We start from the raw sequence: 20,754 nt of genomic DNA, 5'->3' as shown, positions 1-20,754 counted from the left end.
TTGAACCACTGTGTGAAGATTTGTCGCCAATGTGCTGTACGAGTTGCACTAGCTTCTCATTCTTCGGCTGATAATATCTGGGGCCGCATAAAATTGGTGCGATGAATGTTGAATCCTAGATGTAAAAATGTCCCAAATTCCCTAGTAATCTGGTGTACTTCAGAAGATGCATGTGTACAGATTTTCAGGGTTCTGGCTAGCATTGGAGTACCTCAGCCACTTTAGGGTGCAGTTCATGTCTTCTTGTTGCAATTATTATTATTATTATTATTATTATTATTATTATTATCCATGAATGAGTTGCAGAGTCTTTATTTATACAGTGGTACCTCAGGTTAAGTACTTAATTCATTCCGGAGGTCCATACTTAACCTGAAACTGTTCTTAACCTGAAGCACCACTTTAGCTAATGGGGCCTCCTGCTGCTGCCGCGCCGCCGGAGCCCGATTTCTGTTCTCATCCTGAAGCAAAGTTCTTAACCTGAAGCACTATTTCTGGGTTAGAGGAGTCTAACCTGAAGTGTATGTAACCTGAAGCGTATGTAACCTAAGGTACCACTGTATATCTAACCCCCACCTATGAAGTAGGGTCTCTAGCCTACAAAAGCTCATGCCATACTAAACGTTTTCGTCTCTTTCATTTTTTTATTTTGTTTAGGAATTTATCTCCCATCCCTCAGTTCTTGCCATTCTCAGGGTAGCACTTTTCCAGCGCCACAGGACTCGTCATTATTTTTGCTACAGCAGAATAGCACCATTTATCTTCTGGGATTGGAAGTGGTGTGAGAATGGCCAGATTGTCTCTGCATGGGCTCCTGGCATCTATTATGGGATGGATGGCACAAATGTAGAATATGGAATGTTGTATCCCAGTGTCCAGGAGAAATCCGCTTTTAAGAATGTAAGAAAATCCCTGCCTCTAAATTTGATTTGATTTATTGTATATCTATGCTGCTTTCTGTTCAGCTGAATCTCAAAGCAGCTTACAAACAATAAATAACCATAACCTACTGAAAAACAGCAGAACACCACAAATACAGCACAAGCCATTTAAAAGATTTTTTTAAATCATCAATAAAACAAATACGATAAATAAAACATTATTTTCAAAATAGCAACTAAAAAAAGAAGTTGAACAGGTAAATTGGCGGCAGCACAGTCATTGATAATCACAACTTCCATGAGTTCTCCCCCCGACAAAAAATGAATTTTCAAAAACCTGGACATATGGCAGTCGTCCGTCTCGCCCCAAATTGCTGCAAACTCTTGGTCATTTTGGTTGCCCTTTTCTGAACCTTTTACAGCTCTGCAATATCCTTCCTAGTTCTGCTTCAGCAGGGCTTGTTCTTGTTTTAATAGTGTTTCCCACCAGTTTTCCCAGAAAAGACATTAAGCTAACTTCCCTGTAATCTCCCAGATCCCCTCTCTGAATCCTTTTTTTTAAAAATGGGTGTTTTACATTGGCTACCCCCCCCGCCCCTGTTTTCAGAGACAGAGGCCAATTTTAAGGGCAAGTTGCATGTTTTTGCTAGTAGATCAGCAGTTTCACATTTGAGTTATTTAAGAATTCCTGGGTGGACGTTATCCAGACCCACTATTTTGTCAAAAAGGCCTAGAACTTTGCTTGCTGTCACTACTATTTGCCTAAGTTCCTCAGACTCACTTTTTGTGAGATTTAGTTCAGGCCCTACATCTTCTGCTGTGAAGACAGATGCAAATATTTTATTTAGCGCATGGGTAGGCAAACTAAGGCCCGGGGGCCGGATCTGGCCCAATCGCCTTCTAAATCCGGCCTGCGGATGGTCCGGGAATCAGCGTGTTTTTACATGAGTAGAATATGTCCTTTTATTTAAAATGCATCTCTGGGTTATTTGTGGGGCCTGCCTGGTGTTTTTACATGAGTAGAATGTGTGCTTTTATTTAACATGCTTCTCTGGGTTATTTGTGGGACATAGGAATTCCTTCGTTGTTTTTCCTTCAAAATATAGTCAGGCCCCCCCACAAGGTCTGAGGGACAGTGTACCCCTGCTGTAAAAGTTTGCTGACCCCTGATTTAAAACCATTTTCTTCTGCTAGCATACCTTTGAGTCCCTTGTCCAAAAAAGTCCAGCCGCTTCCTTAGCTGACCTCGGGCTGCTAATGTATTTGAATAGGGTTTTTTTTTGGGGGGGGGAGCGGTATTATTAGTCTTAATGTTTTAGCAATGCGTTCTTTTTCCCATTCCTTATTGCTACTTGCCTTTCTTTTGCCAAAGTTTATGTTAACTTTTTATTATCATTTGGACAATACTTCCATTTTTAAAAGCAAGACTTCTTGCTACTAACAGCTTCTTTGACTCTGTTCATTAACCACGCTGGCATCTTCTTGACACTGATCTGTGATATACATTCTAGCTCAGCTTGTATTTCTCCAGCAATGGTTTTAATGGCTGCCTGGCAGATATTCAACTTGTAGTGTTTCCTGCATGGAAAGGCAACGAAACCACACCAGTTGAATTTTTGAAGCTATTAGATGCGAGTTTATGAAATATGTATTATTTAATATGCTATGTGTGCAGCTCGGAAAACGTTGCTCAAATTTTTATTTTTTATTGTTAGTCCTTTTTAGAAAAAGTGTACAGTGGTACCTCGGGTTAAGTACTTAATTCGTTCCGGAGGTCCGTTCTTAACCTGAAACTGTTCTTAACCTGAAGCACCACTTTAGCTAATGGGGCCTACTGCCGCTGCCACGCCGCTGGAACACGATTTCTGTTCTCATCCTGAAGCAAAGTTCTTAACCCGAGGTACTATTTCTGGGTTAGCAGAGTGTGTAACCTGAATCGTATGTAACCCGAGGTACCACTGTACTTAATGGTCCTCTTGTTTTTCCTCCAGTAAGCAAATTGCAGCGGATTACCTAATTATGATGGAAGTCTGTGTAGACAATATCAGATGTTCCCCCTATAGCATAAGTCGATGTAGACATAGGCTGTAACCATTTCAGAAATGTTTTTGGCTCATCTGAGTGTCGTTTCCCCAGATTTGTTTGTAAATCATAAAACGATCAAGCCTGGGTTCTCTACACTTTGAGTGTAAGACAGAATGCCAAATAACTTTCCAGCTTGTTGTCTCAGTCCAAGCTATGGGATGATGAACATGTATATATTCCAGGAAGCTGTTGATGAACCTTTATGTCAGCTGTTCGTCCTTCTTACCCTCTTGACAGTTTATACTGGGATTCTTGCTGCAAACCTCAGGTGTGGCTTCCATGGCTACCAGTTGCCCTTTGAGGCATTCCCACATTCACAGGTGTATAAAAGGATTTACGGAAGCCTGTAACCCTCTTGGCACTAATCAACCGTACCCAGCTGCTACTCTGCAAACTACCCAGATGGGAGGCTGAGTCGAGGGAGGGGGCCTCGTTCGCAAGGTGAAGACCTCAGGAGACTTGGAGGTTCTGTGCCGTGACGCACAGAGGATATTGTGTTGTCAGAGATGCAATGCAGATCTCTTTGGGGTTGGATACAGCCTGTGGTGGCGCTGTGGGTTAAACCACAGAGCCTAGGACTTGCTGATCAGGTTGGCGGTTTGAATCCCCGCGACAGAGTGAGCTCCCGTTGCTCAGTCCCAGCTCCTGCCCACCTAGCAGTTTGAAAGCACGTCAAAGTGCAAGTAGATAAATAGGTACCGCTCCAGCGGGAAGGTAAACGGCGTTCCGTGCGCTGCTCTGGTTCGCCAGAAGCAGCTTAGTCATGCTGGCCACATGACCCGGAAGCTGTACACCGGCTCCCTTGGCCAATAAAGCGAGGTGAGCGTCGCAACCCGAGTCGGTCACGACTGGACCTAATGGTCAGGGGTCCCTTGACCTTTACCTTTACAGATTGTGGTCTGAGCCAACAAAAGATCAGCAGAAAGTGTGTTAAAGGAAAATTGCATATTTCCGCCACTTTTCTGAAGCTCTGCACCAGACTGATTTCGTATGTTATGTGGAAGCACATAACCTGGAAGAACAATTGAGCTGTTCTTCCTCTTTGAAGTGTAGCAGCTTGACTTAGCTCTATCATGTCTCCCATTTACGCTTTCAGATATATCATTAAGCAGCCATTGTGGCAATTACCTAGGAAGGGTACGCTATAACTGCCTTAAGTTCTTAAATTTCGTTTCCTCCAGTGGTTTCTCTTTGAGCTACAGGCCTGATTTTATGGTATCTGTCCCAGGTAAATGCTGTCCTTATTTTGCCTTGGGGAGAGATTACAGGGGTTCTGTGAAAAAAATGTTGCTATGAATTGCTGTGGTTTGCCATTCTTCAAGTTTCAGCCCTCTTCCCCAGACACTCTAGAACAGCACCCCCACATTTGAGTCCCTAGATGTCATTAGACTACAGCTCCCATCATCCCTAGTCAGCAAGGTCAGGGACGATGGAAGTTATAGTCCAACAACATCTAGAGACTCCTAAGATTGGGGAAGGCTGGTCTAGAAATTAAATCTCTGTGTGAGAGGCCAGATGAAACTTGCGTCTCTGGTGCACATGCATTTCAGCGTGAACCCTGAGGCACAGGGTAGTGCAAATCCTGCCATTTTAGGCATCTCTACTACAGGCGCTGAGGGTTAAACCACAGAGCCTAGGACTTGCCGATCAGAAGGTCGGCAGTTCGAATCCCTGCGACGGGGTGAGCTCCCATTGCTCGGTCCCTGCTCCTGCCAACCTAGCAGTTTGAAAGCACGTCAAAGTGCAAGTAGATTAATAGATACCGCTCCGGCAGGAAGGTAAACGGCATTTCTGTGCGCTGCTCTGGTTCGCCAGAAGCGGCTTAGTCATGCTGGCCAGATGACCCAGAAGTTGTACGCTGGCTCCCTCAGCCGATAAAGCAAGATGAGAGCCGCAATCCCAGAGTTGGTCACGACTGGACCTAATGGTCAGGGGTCCCCTTTACCTTTTTACTACAGAACAACAAACCCCTGTGTTGCAAACTTAACACAACAAACAATACAAGCAACACGCAGACCAGTATACTAGATAGCACTGTAATTCTTATTGCATAATATACATGATTTAGTAACAAAAACAAAATGTGTGCACTTGTAAATTCTCTAATATATTTGAAATCAATTGAGCACACGTCTGTCAATCTTTGAAAGTCTGCGGACTTTCAAAGATTGACAGGCGTGTGCTCAATTGATTTCAAATATATTAGAGAATTTACAAGTGCACACATTTTGTTTTTGTTACTAAATCATGTATATTATGCAATAAGAATTACAGTGCTATCTAGTATACTGGTCTGTATTGTTTGCTATTTTAGACATCTCAGCTGCTGAAGCTCATTTTTCACATAGGGCAATTATGTTTTCCTTTATCCCAAAGAACTAACACCCTTTTTGCAGAGAGTTAAAAGTTTTTGCAGAGTTACCGTATTTACCCAAACGTAATGCGCCATCGAATCTAATGCACACCCTAATTTTTGGGACGTAATTTGGCAAAAAAGGTGCGCATTACATTCGAATAAATACGGTAGTTAAAAAGCACCCTATAGCAGGTCAGGTGGGGAGGAGCCTTCAGCGGTGGACAGAAGGGAAGTCCTTGGGCAATGGTGCTTAGCATGTGACTAGGAATATTGCAAGTATGCCATGAGTTCCCTGAGAAGCAATGACATATTTAACGTGTGTGTGTGTGTGTGTGTGTGTGTGTGTGTTCTAACGGATGGGGCATGAATGATACATCACTCTGCACGCATGGAGTCATCCACTGTGCCTAACTGCTGACAGAGGAGATTCCTATCCTAGCAGAACTCGTATCAGAGGATCAGAATAATCTGCCTCTCCACTGAAGCCAGCCTCGGGCAAGCATTGCGCATGCATTCTGCTCATATGCTCCCAGCATCAGAGAGCACTGCTCAGGCGCGCAAGCCATGAGCCAGCCAGAGCTGGATGTTTCTTTGACGGAAGGAAAGCGGTCTCTTGTTCCTCGAAATTCACTTGGGTGGGGGGATTGCATGGTGGCAATTTTTTAAAAAAATGTACTAGTCGTATACTTTCAGAAATCACGCACATCTGCCCAGGAGTCAGGAAACAGAAATGGCATTCTCCCTGTTCGCGTGATGGGGTTTTATCTGTCTGCTGCACATGATGAATGTATGCAATCAGCTCGACATGACTCTGCCCTTGAGGAGATCTAGCGCAGAACGCAGTGGCCCGTGTCCTGATGAGAGAGGGCTGGCAGGAGCAAATAAAAGCTGTTACACAACAACGACACGGGCTACCCAGCTTCCAGACACAGCCCAAGGGGCTGCTGTTGATCTATGACAGCCAAAGTGCCTTGGAATCTGGTGCTCTCAAGGAATGTCTTGACTCTGATTAAAATGATCCACGAGGGCCGGTTTCAAACGCTGTCTGCATGTACCAGGGCAGAGTGGAAAGGCAGCCTGTGGACCTCTGGATTTCGTTGGGACTCCAACTCCCATCAGCCTCTGCCCGCATTGCCAGTGGTCAGGGATAATGGGAATTGTAGTCCAGCAACATCTGCAGGGCCTAACATTCCTGTCAGGAGCAAGCCAGCAGTAAATAATAATAATAATAATAATTTATTATTTATACCCTGCCCATCTGGTTGGGTTTCCCCAGCCACTCTGGGCAGCTTTCAACAGAATATTAAAATACAATAATCTATTAAACATTAACAGCTTCCCTAAAGAAGGCTGCCTTCAGATGTCTTCTAAAAGTTTGGTAGCTGTTTTTCTCTTTGACATCTGTTGGGAGGGTGTTCCACAGGGCGGGCGCCACCACCGAGAAGGCCCTCTGCCTGGTTCCCTGTAACTTGGCTTCTCACAGCGAGGGAACTGCCAGAAGGCCCTCGGCGCTGGACCTCAGCGTCCGGACAGAACGATGGAGGTGGAGACGCTCCTTCAGATATACTGGACCGAGGCCGTTTAGGGCTTTAAAGGTCAGCACCAACACTTTGAATTGTGCCTGGAAACGTACTGGGAGCCCTTTTCATCCCTCTTCTGGTACTGGGAGACCAGGGAGGACAGGTGCTTGTTGCCACAGGAGGGGAAGTCTTCACCAGCCTGACTCATCTCTGCCTCTTGGCCTCATTCCTCCCACTGTCCTCCTTCGGTTTCTGCCTCTGGACTTCTCTAAGCCCACTCATCCCTATTACCCCCTCAGCTTCCGATACCTCCTCTTCCCAGTCTTCTCCCTCTGACTACTCATTGTTGTCCCACTACCACTCCCCAGCCTCTGAGCCTTCTTGGGGGGTTCCCCAGCTGGTTCCTCCCACCATTTCTCTGTATCCAACCTCTCCATGGGACGCAGGTGGCGCTGTGGGTTAAACCACAGAGCCTAGGACTTGCCGATCTGAAGGTCGGCAGTTCAAATCCCCACGACGGGGTGAGCTCCCGTTGCTTGGTCCCTGCTCCTGCCAACCTAGCAGTTCGGAAGCACATCCAAGTGCAAGTAGATAAATAGGTACCACTCTGGTGGGAAGGTAAACGGCGTTTCCGTGCGCTGCTCTGGTTCGCCAGAAGAGGCTTAGTCATGCTGGCCACATGACCCGGAAGCTGTATGCCGGCTCCCTCGGCCAATAAAGCGAGATGAGCGCCGCAACCCCAGAGTCATCCGCGACTGGACCTAATGGTCAGGGGTCCCTTTACCCTTTACCTTTAACCTCTCCATGACAGTTTCCCACCCTTGTACTAGGACAGTGTTTCCCGAAATTGGGTCTCCATCTGTTTTCAGACTACAATTCCCATCATCCCTGACAACTGATCTTGCTTGCTAGCGATGATGGGAGTTGTAGTCATGCTGATGACACCCAACTATCTGCTGATGGATGGCCATCCTGACTCGGCCCCAGACACACTGATCAGATGTTTGGAAGCTGTGGCTGGATGGTTATGTGGAAGCCGGTTGAAGTTAAATCCTTCAAAGACAGAGGTCCTTTGGCTGGGTTGGGACGATATGGGATTGGGGGGGCAACTCCCATCTCTCACGGGGGCGCAGTTAGTGCCAGCACCGTCCGTTAAGGGTTTGGGTGTAATCTTTGACACCTCCCTTTCCATGGAGGCGCAGATTGCAGCTATAACGAAGGCGGCATTTTTTCATCTCCGCCAAGCTAAGCAGTTGGCTCCTTACCTCTTTCACCCTGACCTTGCCACTGTGATCCACGCGACGGTCACCTCCAGACTGGATTATTGTAACTCGCTCTACGTTGGGCTGCCCTTGAGACTGACCCAGAAACTCCAGCGGGTGCAGAATGCCGCGGCGAGACTCCTTAGGGGGTCCTCGCTGCGGGATCACATTCACCCAGTGCTATACCAGCTGCACTGGCTCCCGGTGGAGTACAGGATCAGGTTTATGGTGCTGGTTTTAACCTTTAAAGCCCTATACGGCCTAGGACCCTCGTACCTACGGGACCGCCTTTCCTGGTACGCCCCACAGAGGACCTTACGGTCTTCAAACAAAAACATCTTGGAGGTCCCGGGCCAACGATAGGTTAGGCTGGCCTCAACCAGAGCCAGGGCTTTTTTGGCCGTGGCCCCAATCTGGTGGAACGCTCTGTCACAAGAGACTAGGGCCCTGCGGGACTTGACATCTTTCCGCAGGGCCTGCAAGACAGAGCTGTTCCACCAGGCCTTTGGCCAGGGCACAGCCTGACTCCCTCGGCAATCCTCACAGAACTCTAGCCCAATGGTTGACATTAATTTGATTTGAGGTGATTTTATAATGAATTGATTTTAGAATGCTGTATTATTTTACTTTTAAAAGTCATCTGAAGGCAGCTCTCTAGGGAAGTTTTTAATGTTTGATGCTGTACTGTTTTTAATATTCAGTTGGAAGCCGCCCAGAGTGGCTGGGGAAACCCAGCCAGATGGGCGGGGTATAAATAATAAATTATTATTATTATTACTGTTGTTAGCCGCTCTGAGCTCAGCTTTGGCTGGGGAGGGCGGGATATAAATAAAATTTTATTTTATTATTATTTCCAGAAATACTGACTGCCCTAGGATGTGAAGTAGGATCTTCTTTTTAGCAGCCTTAATTTTGTGGAATTGCTTCCTAATGGAAAGGATTTCCTCCCCTCCCCTTCTTTTAAAATACTTTTAACAATTTGATTCTGCTGTGAATGTTCTGTTATATTATCAGAGGAGTGTTGGCTTTTTGTCCATTTTTACTGCATTTGAGAGGTATTAATTAACAACTCTTGAATGCAATTTGAGAAGAGCTGGGTATTAAATGTAACCTTTATTACGAATTTAGAGCACTGAACACTCTGCGGTGAATACTCATTATAAGACATCTTTATGAACTATGGTCACTTGGGAAGCAATTATTAGTGTTTGCAGAATCTTTAATCACCACTTTGATATCCAACAAGCAAAGGGTTTTATAGAGTCCTGACATTCGTTTTGCAAAAAGAAAAACTCAATTTAATGGTAGCTTTGGTGCCAGTGGGGCTTAAAAAAAAATCAATTCAGCAGTTACTGGCACGGCCTTTTATCCTCATATGGAGTTGTTTGCGTTCTTCGCAATCCATGAATGTATATTACAAATTAATTCCTGCTTCCCTGCTGTTCAGAAATAATTGATTCAATAATAAAGAGCTGTGATCTGATACCTATAGCTGCTTCTAGGCAGAGAATCAGATAGTAGATAGCTCGCTTCTCTCCACAGGCAAGGGATTTTTTTCGAAATATATTGTGTGCAGTTCCACGAAAATGTGATGCTTTCCCATCTTTGTTGTTGTTTAGTCGTTTAGTCGTGTCCGACTCTTCGTGACCCCATGGACCAGAGCACGCCAGGCCCTCCTGTCTTCCACTGCCTTCCGCAGTTTGGTCAGACTCATGCTGATAGCTTCGAGAACACTGACCAACCATCTCGTCCTCTGTCGTCCCCTTCTCCTTGTGCCCTCCATCTTCCCCAGCATCAGGGTCTTTTCTAGGGAGTCTTCTCTTCTCATGAGGTGGCCAAAGTATTGGAGCCTCAGCTTCAGGATCTGTCCTTCCAGTGAGCACTCAGGGCTGATTTCCTTCAGAATGGATCGGTTTGATCTTCTTGCAGTCCATGGGACTCTCAAGAGTCTCCTCCAGCACCATAATTCAAAAGCATCCATTCTTCGGCGATCAGCCTTCTTTATGGTCCAGCTCTCACTTCCATACATCACTACTGGGAAAACCATAGCTTTTACTATACGGACCTTTGTTGGCAGGGTGATGTCTCTGCTTTTTAAGCTTTCCCATCTAGAGGTAGCTAATTTTTTTCATGAAACTTGGGGCAATTTGCCTAATAGGACAGTTTTCTTTTTTCAGGCGTGCAAAACAGTGGCATCCAGCGTTATCAATTAAGGAAAGACGTCATAGTTGAACAGGTCACCTCAGATGTACAAGCAGGTGTCTTGGGACTAAGGAGACGGTCCTGATGCTGGGAAATGCATATGGCCTACCATGGGCATAGCCAGGATTTTTGTTAGGGGGGGGCAGAACCTCAGTTGCTATGGATTTTTATGGATTTTTATTGATGGAGGGGCAGCTGACCCTCCCTGCCCTGCCCTGGCTCCAACCATGTGGCCTATGATGCTGACCAATCAGACTTGGGCTGTAAGGGAGCCAAAATGGCAGGGCCGGTTAAAGAGATTTCACCATTGGATTGCAGAGTTTCATATTTATTTATTCAGCGGACTAGTTAGTGCGCTTATGTATCCCATTTTATAGCCCCAAGAGGCTCACAAAATGGCTTTTAGGATTCTCAGAACAAAATCGCATTCAATTCTTTAGTACAGGAACACCAGTTACATGGGGCACATCCAGGCTGATTTGATTTACCATATTTTTCGCCCTATAGGACGCACTTTTTCCCCTCCAAAAATGGAGGGGAAATGTGTGTGCGTCCTATGGGGTGAATGCAGGCTTTCGCTGAAGCTTGGAGAGGAGAGGGGTCGGTGCGCAGGGCTCCCAAGGCTGCAGATAGCAGCCTGCTGCCCGGAGCGTGGGGCGCGCTGAAGCAGAGCGCCCCGCGCTTCGGGCAGATATCCTTTTCTCCTCTAAAAACTACGGTAGGTGGGTTTTTAAAAGCTGGGGGGGGGGATAAATTTTTTTTTCTTTATTTCCCCCCCAAAAAATTAGGTGTGTCCTATGGGCCGGTGCGTCCTATAGGCGAAAAATACGGTAAATCAAATCACGTTTTAAATCCTATCACGATTTAAATCACTAGTCAGTAAGACTAGATTTAAATCTTTTTTTTTTTTACAGAAAGACCCATTCTTGCTGGTATAATCTTAATATTTACAACCAGATGGAGGTTTCATTGTTGTAATAATACATTTTCAGAGTAATTTTTACAGTTATATAAAAAATGACTGATTTGGTTATACTATTAGAAATGCATTGGCAGATAATTGTGGAAATTATAGTGAGGTTTAATAAGTTAACTGTATATATTTGGACAACTTTTCTGCTGTACTTGATTGGAAGGAGAAAAATAACCATTTCATTAATAACAATTTAAACAATTTATTTAACTAAAACAATAACATTACAGCATATGTATCCATGTTTGTTAACTGATATGGTTAAATGATTTAAAAAAAAAAAAACAACCCACACACCTTAGACTGAGTTTTAGCACACATGAAAAACTTAAATCCTTATTTCCTGATGAATAACCTTTGGACTATTGTTGTAACTTAAATAGAAAACTGTCTTTTAGAAAGATTTTTCCTCCAAAAGCATTTTATTTTTAAAACCCAATTTAAATCAAAGAAATCCAATTATATATATTTTTTTTATCATTGGTTTTTATCCACCTTGGGCACATCCAAGTTAGTCGTCCCCTTCATTCAAGGACCTCTGTGTGTGCAATGAAACATCAGCCCTCTCTCTCTCCTCCCCACCCAAATGTATTCTGGGAGTTTCCCCCAACCCAGTAAAGCAGATTTTTTATTTATTTATAATTATTTATTAAATTTTACTATAAAAAACTAAATTTTACTATAAAAAACTGTGTATCTGAAGAAGTGTGCATGCACACGAAAGCTCATACCAAGAACTAACTTAGTTGGTCTTTAAGGTGCTACTGGAAGGAAAAAAATTTTTTTGTTTTGACTATGGCAGACCAACACGGCTACCTTTCTGTAACTGAAACATGAAATCCTGTAATTGACACGAATCAAAAGAACCCTCCCAAAAATCTAACATAGAATCAGAGTTGGAAGGGACGCCAAGGATCATCTTGCTCATTATTTATTGATTGATTATAATTTTATTTATACCCTGCCCATCTGGCTGGGCTGCCCCAGCCACTCTGGGCGGCTTCCAACATACACACACAATACAGTGGTACCTCTGGTTACATACGCTTCAGGTTACACACTCCGCTAACCCAGAAATAGTGCTTCAGGTTAAGAACTTTGCTTCAGGATAAGAACAGAAATCGGGCTCCGGCGGCGCAGCAGCAGCGGGAGGCCCCATTAGCTAAAGTGGTGCTTCAGGTTAAGAACAGTTTCAGGTTAAGAACGGAAAGAATTAAGTACTTAACCCGAGGTACCACTGTAATAATAAAACATCAAGTATTCATAGTAACAATCAGATCCTGTATAAAAAGTCCCAATAACTTTAAAATAACTTATACCAAGTAAAGCAATACGCAATAATCTATTAGAATCGAATAATAAACACTAAAATTAAACATCAGCAAGTCATAATTAAATAAATAATTTTTAAAGCAGAGGTTGGGTGGTCATCTGCCATGGATTCCTTAGCTGTGATTCCTGCATTGCAGGGGTTTGGGCTGGATGAGGGACGCAAGGATGTTTGTTGTTTAGTCATTTAGTTGTGTCCGACTCTTCGTGACCCCCTGGACCAGAACACGCCAGGCACTTCTGTCTTCCACTGCCTCCCGCAGTTTGGTCAGACTCATGCTGGTAGCTTCGAGAACACTGTCCAACCATCTTGTCCTCTGTCGTCCCCTTCTCCTTGTGCCCTCCATCTTTCCCAACATCAGGGTCTTTTCCAGGGAGTCTTCTCTTCTCATGAGGTGGCCAAAGTATTGGAGCCTCAGCTTCAGGATCTGTCCTTCCGGTGAGCACTCAGGGCTGATTTCCTTAAGAATGGAGAGGTTTGATCTTCTTGCAGTCCATGGGACTCTCAAGAGTCTCCTCCAGCACTATAATTCAAAAGCATCCATTCTTCGGCAATCAACCTTCTTTATGGTCCAGCTCTCACTTCCATACATCACTACTGGGAAAACCATAGCTTTTATTATACGGACCTTTGTTGGCAAGGTGATGTCTCTGCTTTTTAAGATGCTATCTCGGTTTGTCATTGCTTTTCTCCCAAGAAGCAGGCGTCTTTTAATTTCGTGACTGCTGTCACCAAGTGCAGTGATCATGGAGCCCCAGAAAGTAAAATCTCTCAGTGCCTCTCACGCAAGGGTAGGAGAGGGAAGGGAAGTCCCGTTGCGCAAATGGAAGTTCTTGTGCGAAGAGGATGACTTGGTTGGGTGCGACCCATGGTCTCCACAGGGACCTAGGATTATTCAGGCCTCTTCGCTGTTCTTATTTGGAAGACAAACTCCTCTGAGGCAAAGGAGTGGGGCTGAGCTTCTGGATCTTACTCAGAACAAGATGGGAGCTGTCTTCAAGTTTTCTCACAGGCCGTTGCCAGGCAACAGCTCCCTCCAAGTTCCTCCCCTCCAAGTAAGAGGAGTAGAGCTGAGCAGCTGGAACTGTGATGGAAGCAGTTTCCAGGCAGCACTCCCAAAATATAAGTATCTTGCAAATTTGCTTGGAAGCCTAAGAGGTTTTTTTTGGGGGGGGGGATATTCCTAGAACTGCCAGATTTTTAAAGGTCATTCCTCATGCACAACAATCTCCAGTGAGGAACTGTGCATGGAATTCTCATCAAAGTGAAATGCATGTTTTGTTCTCATTTTAAACCTACACCTTGAAAACCCATCCAAGCAGTCTACCTTCCTTGGCCCCTCAATAAGGGACCATTGTTGTAACGCAGCTTGCTTTTTAAGCAAATGCACGGCACAGTGTTAAATATTCGTATGTGAGGCACACACTTGAGAATAGATCCCTGCTGAAAACAGTGAAGCTCAGTTCCGAGTAAACATGCATCGCTTTGAGTGACACATGCCAAGTTTTTGCTTATTTTAATTCTAAATGTGTGCCTTTACCTTCCAGATCTTGCTTGGTTAAGCTAAAAATGAAATTCCAATAACACTTCCCTCCTCCGAAGCGGACTTTAGGAACGCCCTCAGGGATTTTTGTGTTTCTTGCCTTTGTTTTATTCCCAGCAAAATGTGTGCTTGGTGTTTTCCAGTCTGTTCCTGTGTGATTTATGAGCCTTTCATGAGCAGACATCCACCAGCTTGTAAATAATTGCACTGACAAGGAAGGCCAGTCTGGTAAACAGATTATTCCTAATTGTGCAGGGAGAGAGTCAGGAATCCTACTGTCACATCCAGCAGCATACCTCATTCCTCATGTTTTTCCAAAGCCCTGGCTGAAGACTTAAAGGGCAAGCCACGTCATAGTTGTGCGAGCGGAATATAAATAATATATGTATGCATTGAGTCAGAAAAGAATCTACATCTGCAAGTGAACTGGCCAAAAAATGAATTGGTACTCTTCCAAGGCTGGTTGAACATTATTGCCACAGACTGAAAAAAGCTATACTCTTGTTTTGGCACAACATACCCTAGTATACTCAATACATGATAGTAAAAAAAGGTAAAGGGAACCCTGACCATTAGGTCCAGTCGTGACCGACTCTGGGATTGCGCGCTCATCTCGCTCTATAGGCCGAGGGAGCCGGCGTTTGTCCGCAGACATCTCCCAGGTCATGTGGCCAGCATGACTAAGCCACTTCTGGCAAACCAGAGCAGCACACGGAAACGCCATTTACCTTCCCTCCAGAGCAGTACCTATTTATCTACTCGCACTGGTGTGCTTTCGAACTGCTAGGTTGGCAGGAGCAGGGACCGAGCAACAGGAGCTCACCCCGTCACGGGGATTTGAACCGCCGACCTTCTGATCGGCAAGTCCTAGGCTCTGTGGTTCAACCCACAGCGCCACCCGCGTCCCTAATACATGATACTCTGGGCAATATTTACTGCCCTGGGAACCTATGGCTAGAGTTGTAAATACAATAGATAATAATTAGAATAATTTGTAACAGAAGCTCCACCTGGTTTCTTCAAAGATGAACAGCTAACAAGGTATCCACTCAGCTTGCTGTTTATGATAAATCAGCTTTGTAAAGGCTTAACTTCCCTGATTCGCAATTCTCTGAAGACCTCTTGCTGCCTTCTCCCTGACCTCCATTTTCTTTTGGTCTGCAGGCTTGTTAATTGGTTCTGGCTGTGCTCTTTATCCTCTGGGCTGGGACAGTGAAGAAGTCCGGCAGACCTGTGGTTACCTTTCCAACCAGTTTGAGCTGGGTAAGTAAGTGGCTGCCAATGGAGCAGGTTTAAATAAAGTTAACGGTTTTGACTGAGTCTGCTGAAGCACTTTGCATGATCTGCTTAAGCCTTTCTGCTGCCCCGAGCACTGAAATTCCACCACCACCAAAGTTAGGACAGTTGCCACCAGCCCTCCAGTTACAGAGTAAAAGGTCTGCCTTCTGCCTACTCTTGAGAACCTGCCAGGATTTTATTGTATTTGATTTGTGGTATGGTACCTGTCTCCTCCCACTAGTAGCTTGGGAGGTCTGCAGGAACACCATGAGGCTGCCGATGGGTGATTTGGGATTGTAGTACAGTGGTACTATGTTTAATAGATTATTGTATTTTAATATTCTGTTGGAAGCCAGCCAGAGTGGCTGGCGAAACCCGGCCAGATGGGCGGGGTATAAATAATAAATTATTATTATTATTATTATTATTATTATTATTATTATAACCTGAGGTGCGCTTTTGCTAATGGGGCCTCCTGCTGCCACCGCGCCACCGGTGCACAATTTCTGTTCTCATCCTGAGGTAAAGTTCTCAACTGGAGGTTCTACTTCCGGGTTAGCAGAGTTTGTAACCTGAAGTGTTTGTAACCCGAGGTACCGCTGTACAGTGGTACCTCAGGTTACAGACGCTGTAGGTTACAGACGCTTCAGGTTACAGACTCCGCTAACCCAGAAATAGTACCTTGGGTTAAGAACTTTGCTTCAGGATGAGAACAGAAATCGTGCGGCGGCAGCGGGAGGCCCCATTAGCTAAAGTGATGCTTCAGGTTAAGAAGAGTTTCAGGTTAAGAACGGACCTCCAGAACGAATTAAGTACTTAACCCGAGGTCCCGCTGTATATAGCATATCTCCCAGTTGTCATCATGAGGAATGCGCAATGTGCTTGGGAATGAGGAGGAGAGGGATCTGCCTGCTGCATTGTATCCGGGGACCTGATGCTTCCATCTGCTTCAGAGTGGGCCGTTTGTGTCACTTAAACTCTCGAGCTCATGAATTGGAGTATGGTGGCTTTCCCCATGTTGCTCTCCCAAGTGCTGCAAAGCAACAGAGGGTAGCCAAAGCCTGCCCAGTTGAATGAATAAGCAATCCAGTAGCAGAGAGTTGCCTGGAGGCAATGTGCCCAAAGGGGTTTGGGGGGACAGGTGAGCTAATGAGCAACTTGGATCTCTTATCTGGATATCCTAAGCAAACTCTACTGGGGCAGAAGTACCGTATTTTAGGGGGAAATTTCCCACAGTTGTTGAGCTTTTTGGGGGGGAGGGACGAGGTTGCCCAGAGTTGTTGAGTACAACAGAGTATGTTGTAGTGGTTAAGAGCAGTGAACTTGTAATCTGGTGAACCGGGTTCGCTTCCCCATTCCTCCACATGCAGCTGCTGGGTGACCTTGGGCTAGTCACACTTCTCTGAAGTCTCTCAGCCCCACTCACCTCACAGAGTGTTGTGGGGGAGGAAGGGAAGGAGATTGTTAGCTGCTTTGAGACTCCTTAAAGGTAAAGTTGTAAACGGACCCCTGACTGTGACCAGATCTGTGACCAGATCTTACCATAAATAAAGAGCACCTGATGTTTAAACAGGTAAAAGAACCCCTGACCATTAGGTCCAGTCGTGAACGACTCTGGGGTTGCAGCGCTCATCTCGCTTTACTGGCCAAGGGAGCTGGTGTACAGCTTCCAGGTCATGTGGCCAGCATGACTAAGCCGCTTCTGGTGAACCAGAGCAGCACATGGAAACATCGTTTACCTTCCCGCCAGAGCGGTACCTATTTATCTACTTGCACTTTGACGTGCTTTTGAACCGCTAGGTTGGCAGGAGCAGGGACCGAGCAACGGGAGCTCACCCCGTCACGGGGATTTGAACCGCCGACCTTCTGATCGGCAAGTCCTAGGCTCTGTGGTTTAACCCACAGCGCCACCCGTGTCCCATTTCAGACTTCTTAGGGTAGTGATAAAGCGGGATATCAAATCCAAACTTCTTTGTCATCATCTTCTTCTTTTTCTTCTTCTTCTTGGGGGTGGTAACCAACCCCAATCGCTCGACCACTTTCCCACTCGACGCAACCACAGCCAATTGCATGCATGCCTTCCCACTGCCATAAATCAACCACCCAATTGCCGCAGCCAAAGGTCAGCAGGCCTTGCCGCAGCAACTAGTCGCCGCTGATAATCTGCTACCACCAACCACCCTCTGCTTTCTGTGTATAAGACGACATGCAATTTTTGCCTATTATTTCTAAGGTATACATATCGTCTTATTCCTAAAACTAGCATTCATCATCTGGCGATTCAAGCTTTTGGGTCATCCCTAGTGACAAGACACCAGCTTGTCCACAATGCGGACATTGCAACCCAAGTCCCCCACACTGAAATGGGAAGTTATGCATAATTCTCTGTCTTGACGATATTGGGATAGAAAAGTCCCGTTTTAATATTCGCACACCCAAAATAATGACATGCCTCGTAACAAAAAATTGTTCTTTGCAGTGTTTCCTTGAATTAATTGCAGTTTGCATTTTTAATTTAAAAGAAAAAATAATAATGGTGAAACCCATCTAATATTGTCCTTTGTCTTTTGTTTACCTGTAGGCACCTGTGAAATTGGCTGGGCTTACTATTGTACTGGAGGAGGAGCTGCTGCTGCGATGTTGATCTGCACTTGGCTGGCCTGCTTCTCTGGCAAGAAGCAGAAACAGTACCCTTACTGAGACCAGAAAGACGCAGCACAAAGAGAACCAGTTTAGGGATTTGGAGTGGGGGGGTGGGGGGAGAGAGAGAGGAAAATAAATGTGCATGTAAGCCTTTCTTGGAAAGGTGCAATCTGTTCTTCACTGTAGCCAGATCAATACAAACAAGACTCAGTGACGTTTGACACTGAATGAACAGTGGGGTTCTCTGTAACTTAGGGGTATAAACCAGGAATTTCATGGAGCTTATGCTCTTAACCACTTTATTCCTAGCCTATTGTGGTGTAGTAGAAAATGCAGGAAGCATTCACTTTCTCGTGTGTAGAGAGAAGGAAATTAAGGGTTTTTAAGCAGTGCTTCAGTTGAAAGGGTTGAAAAAACTACATGCTGGAAGACAAGGATGTAGCCTTATAAAATATTACAGGGGATTGGACATAAAGGGGGCATTTCTTCACGGTTTTTCTGACGTGATTTCTCTGACATGATCAGCCACGTCGGCTCACAGCTACAGCACCTGCCTTGTGTGTGTGGATGGCATCTATTTTGAGGCCTTAAAAGTATTAGCCAATCTGATGCGGAGTTTTAATTTTGTGAACTATGAAACTTGTTACGTGACTCCTGTAAAGCACATCTGCCTACTTTTGCACAGACACTTTTTCCTTCACACGGCACCTAACTGCAGATTATGTGGAGATTTTTTTTTTACAATGTACCAGGCTCCAGCCAATTGGACTCGTTTGCCTGTCTGCGTACCATTAAGCAGTTTGTAGTAGTAGCTCACTGCGGAAGGCTCTGATACTCAGGCAAAGCAGCCAAGGGGTTTCCTTCGTTATTTAAAAAAAAAAAAAAAAAGCACAGAGATCCACATCAAGTCATTTCTCTCCTTTCACAAATGCACATGCTAACTCGCTCCTTTACTTTCACATAACCTGCAGAAATATGGCCAAAGTACACATTGCATATGTTTTTACAGGTATTTGTGTGTACAGTCAAACCTCTTCTTACATCCGCCTCCGCTTGTGTCCGTTTTGCGCAACGTCTGCGGCAAACCCGGAAGTAACCGGCAGGTTTGCCGCCGTTCACACATGCGCAGGAGCAGCGATTGCCGTTTGCGTATGCGCGGAAGCGGGCAATCGCCGCCCGCGCACAACGGCGCCTCTCCCAGTGACCCGTTTCGACTTCCAGACGGGCCTCAGGAACGGATTGTGGTTGTTAGTAGAGTCTTTTTTTGGCACGGCGGGTGGGGAGAATTGAGCATAGTTCCATCCCAACATCACAATTCCATGATGCAAAAAAGGGGCGTTACTCTACTGCAGACATTTTGTAAAGTGTACATTTGGCGTGCACGTTCTTCTCACCGTATCACACCTATGCAACATACTGTATTTTTCGCTCTATAAGACACACCAGACCATAAGACGCACCTAGTTTTTGGAGGAGGAAAACAAGAAAAAAAATATTCTGAATCTCAGAAGCCAGAACAAGAGGGATCTCTGCGCAGTGAAAGCAGCGATCCCTTTTGCTGTTCTGGCTTCTGGGATAGCTGCGCAGCCTGCATACGCTCCATAAGACGCACACACATCCCCCCTTACTTTTTAGGAGGGAAAAAGTGAGTCTTATAGAGCAAAAAATACGGTAGGTTTCACAGATGGAAATGCTCACAGATTGCCTGTTCAGCTCCCTCTTCCTCCATGCTAATTCATGCACACATACCTCAAAGCACAGCACATATACATCCACAGACCCCATTTACAGTGGTACCTCGCAAGACGAATGCCTCACAAGACGAAAAACGCGCAAGACGAAAGAGTTTTCCGTTTTTTGAGTCGTTCCGCAAGACGAATTTCCCTATGGGCTTGCTTCGCAAGACGTTTCGTCTTGCGAGTTCTTGCGAGTTTGTTTCCTTTTTCTTAAAGCCGCTAAGCCGTTAATAGCCGCTAAGCCGCTAATAGCCACTAAGCCACTAATAGCCGTGCTTCGCAAGACGAAAAAACCGCAAGACGAAGAGACTCGCGGAACGGATTAATTTCGTCTTGCGAGGCACCACTGTATATACACTGCCTCTTCAGGCATGCTTTTTAACGCTTTCGTCCTCTTGATTCATTGCATTCACTCCATAGAGAAGCAACGAAGACTAGTATGTCCTCTCCTGCTTCCTTCTTTCGCTGCATAGCTTCAGATGTTCATCAAAAGTAGCAACAAAGGAAATGCAAGCGACTTGCTTCCGCTCTGGTAGTTTTCATGTGAAAGGGAGATGCGGGCATCGCCTGCTGCAAGGTCTTCATTCTCCTTGGCACAGAGAGTGCGGCTCGATGTCGCACAAAACCAAGAAATAGCAACAGAGGACAAGTCCTTCTTTGTTTACTTGGATAGTTTTGTTTCGAGACCACTACTTTCATTACTGCTTTGGGCGATGAGCCGCTCGCAGAAAATCACTGGAGCAGAGCAATTGCGATTAATACTCCTTGCACTTCTCTTTTGTTTTGCTCTGCTCTAGATCATATGAATTTCAGTATTATACCACGTTTTAAACTAAAACAAAAACCCTAATGGACTAAAGGGCCATTTTTTCCAGTATTTTATATAATCTCTGTACACGTGTTCTCATGTTTTATTAATGGCCTTTTCAGACCTATATACATTTT

At 45.1% G+C, this 20,754-nt stretch overlaps 1 protein-coding gene across 1 annotated transcript in view; it reads left to right on the top strand.

Moving 5' to 3' along the window:
• The window catches only part of LHFPL6 (LHFPL tetraspan subfamily member 6), a 30,958-nt gene extending 11,727 nt beyond the window's left edge, over positions 1–19,231 (top strand). Inside the window, exons 3-4 of the mRNA XM_053380528.1 lie at positions 15,317–15,415; positions 18,012–19,231. Of these exons, the coding sequence (XP_053236503.1) occupies positions 15,317–15,415; positions 18,012–18,130 (218 nt within the window). The 3' untranslated portion in view covers positions 18,131–19,231. The remainder of the gene's footprint in view (positions 1–15,316; positions 15,416–18,011) is intronic.
• Positions 19,232–20,754: the final 1,523 nt, after the last annotated feature.

The sequence above is a fragment of the Podarcis raffonei genome, chromosome 3, assembly GCF_027172205.1.
Source record: "Podarcis raffonei isolate rPodRaf1 chromosome 3, rPodRaf1.pri, whole genome shotgun sequence".
Taxonomy (NCBI): Eukaryota; Metazoa; Chordata; class Lepidosauria; order Squamata; family Lacertidae; genus Podarcis; species Podarcis raffonei.
This window is presented reverse-complemented; position numbering and strand designations above follow the sequence as displayed.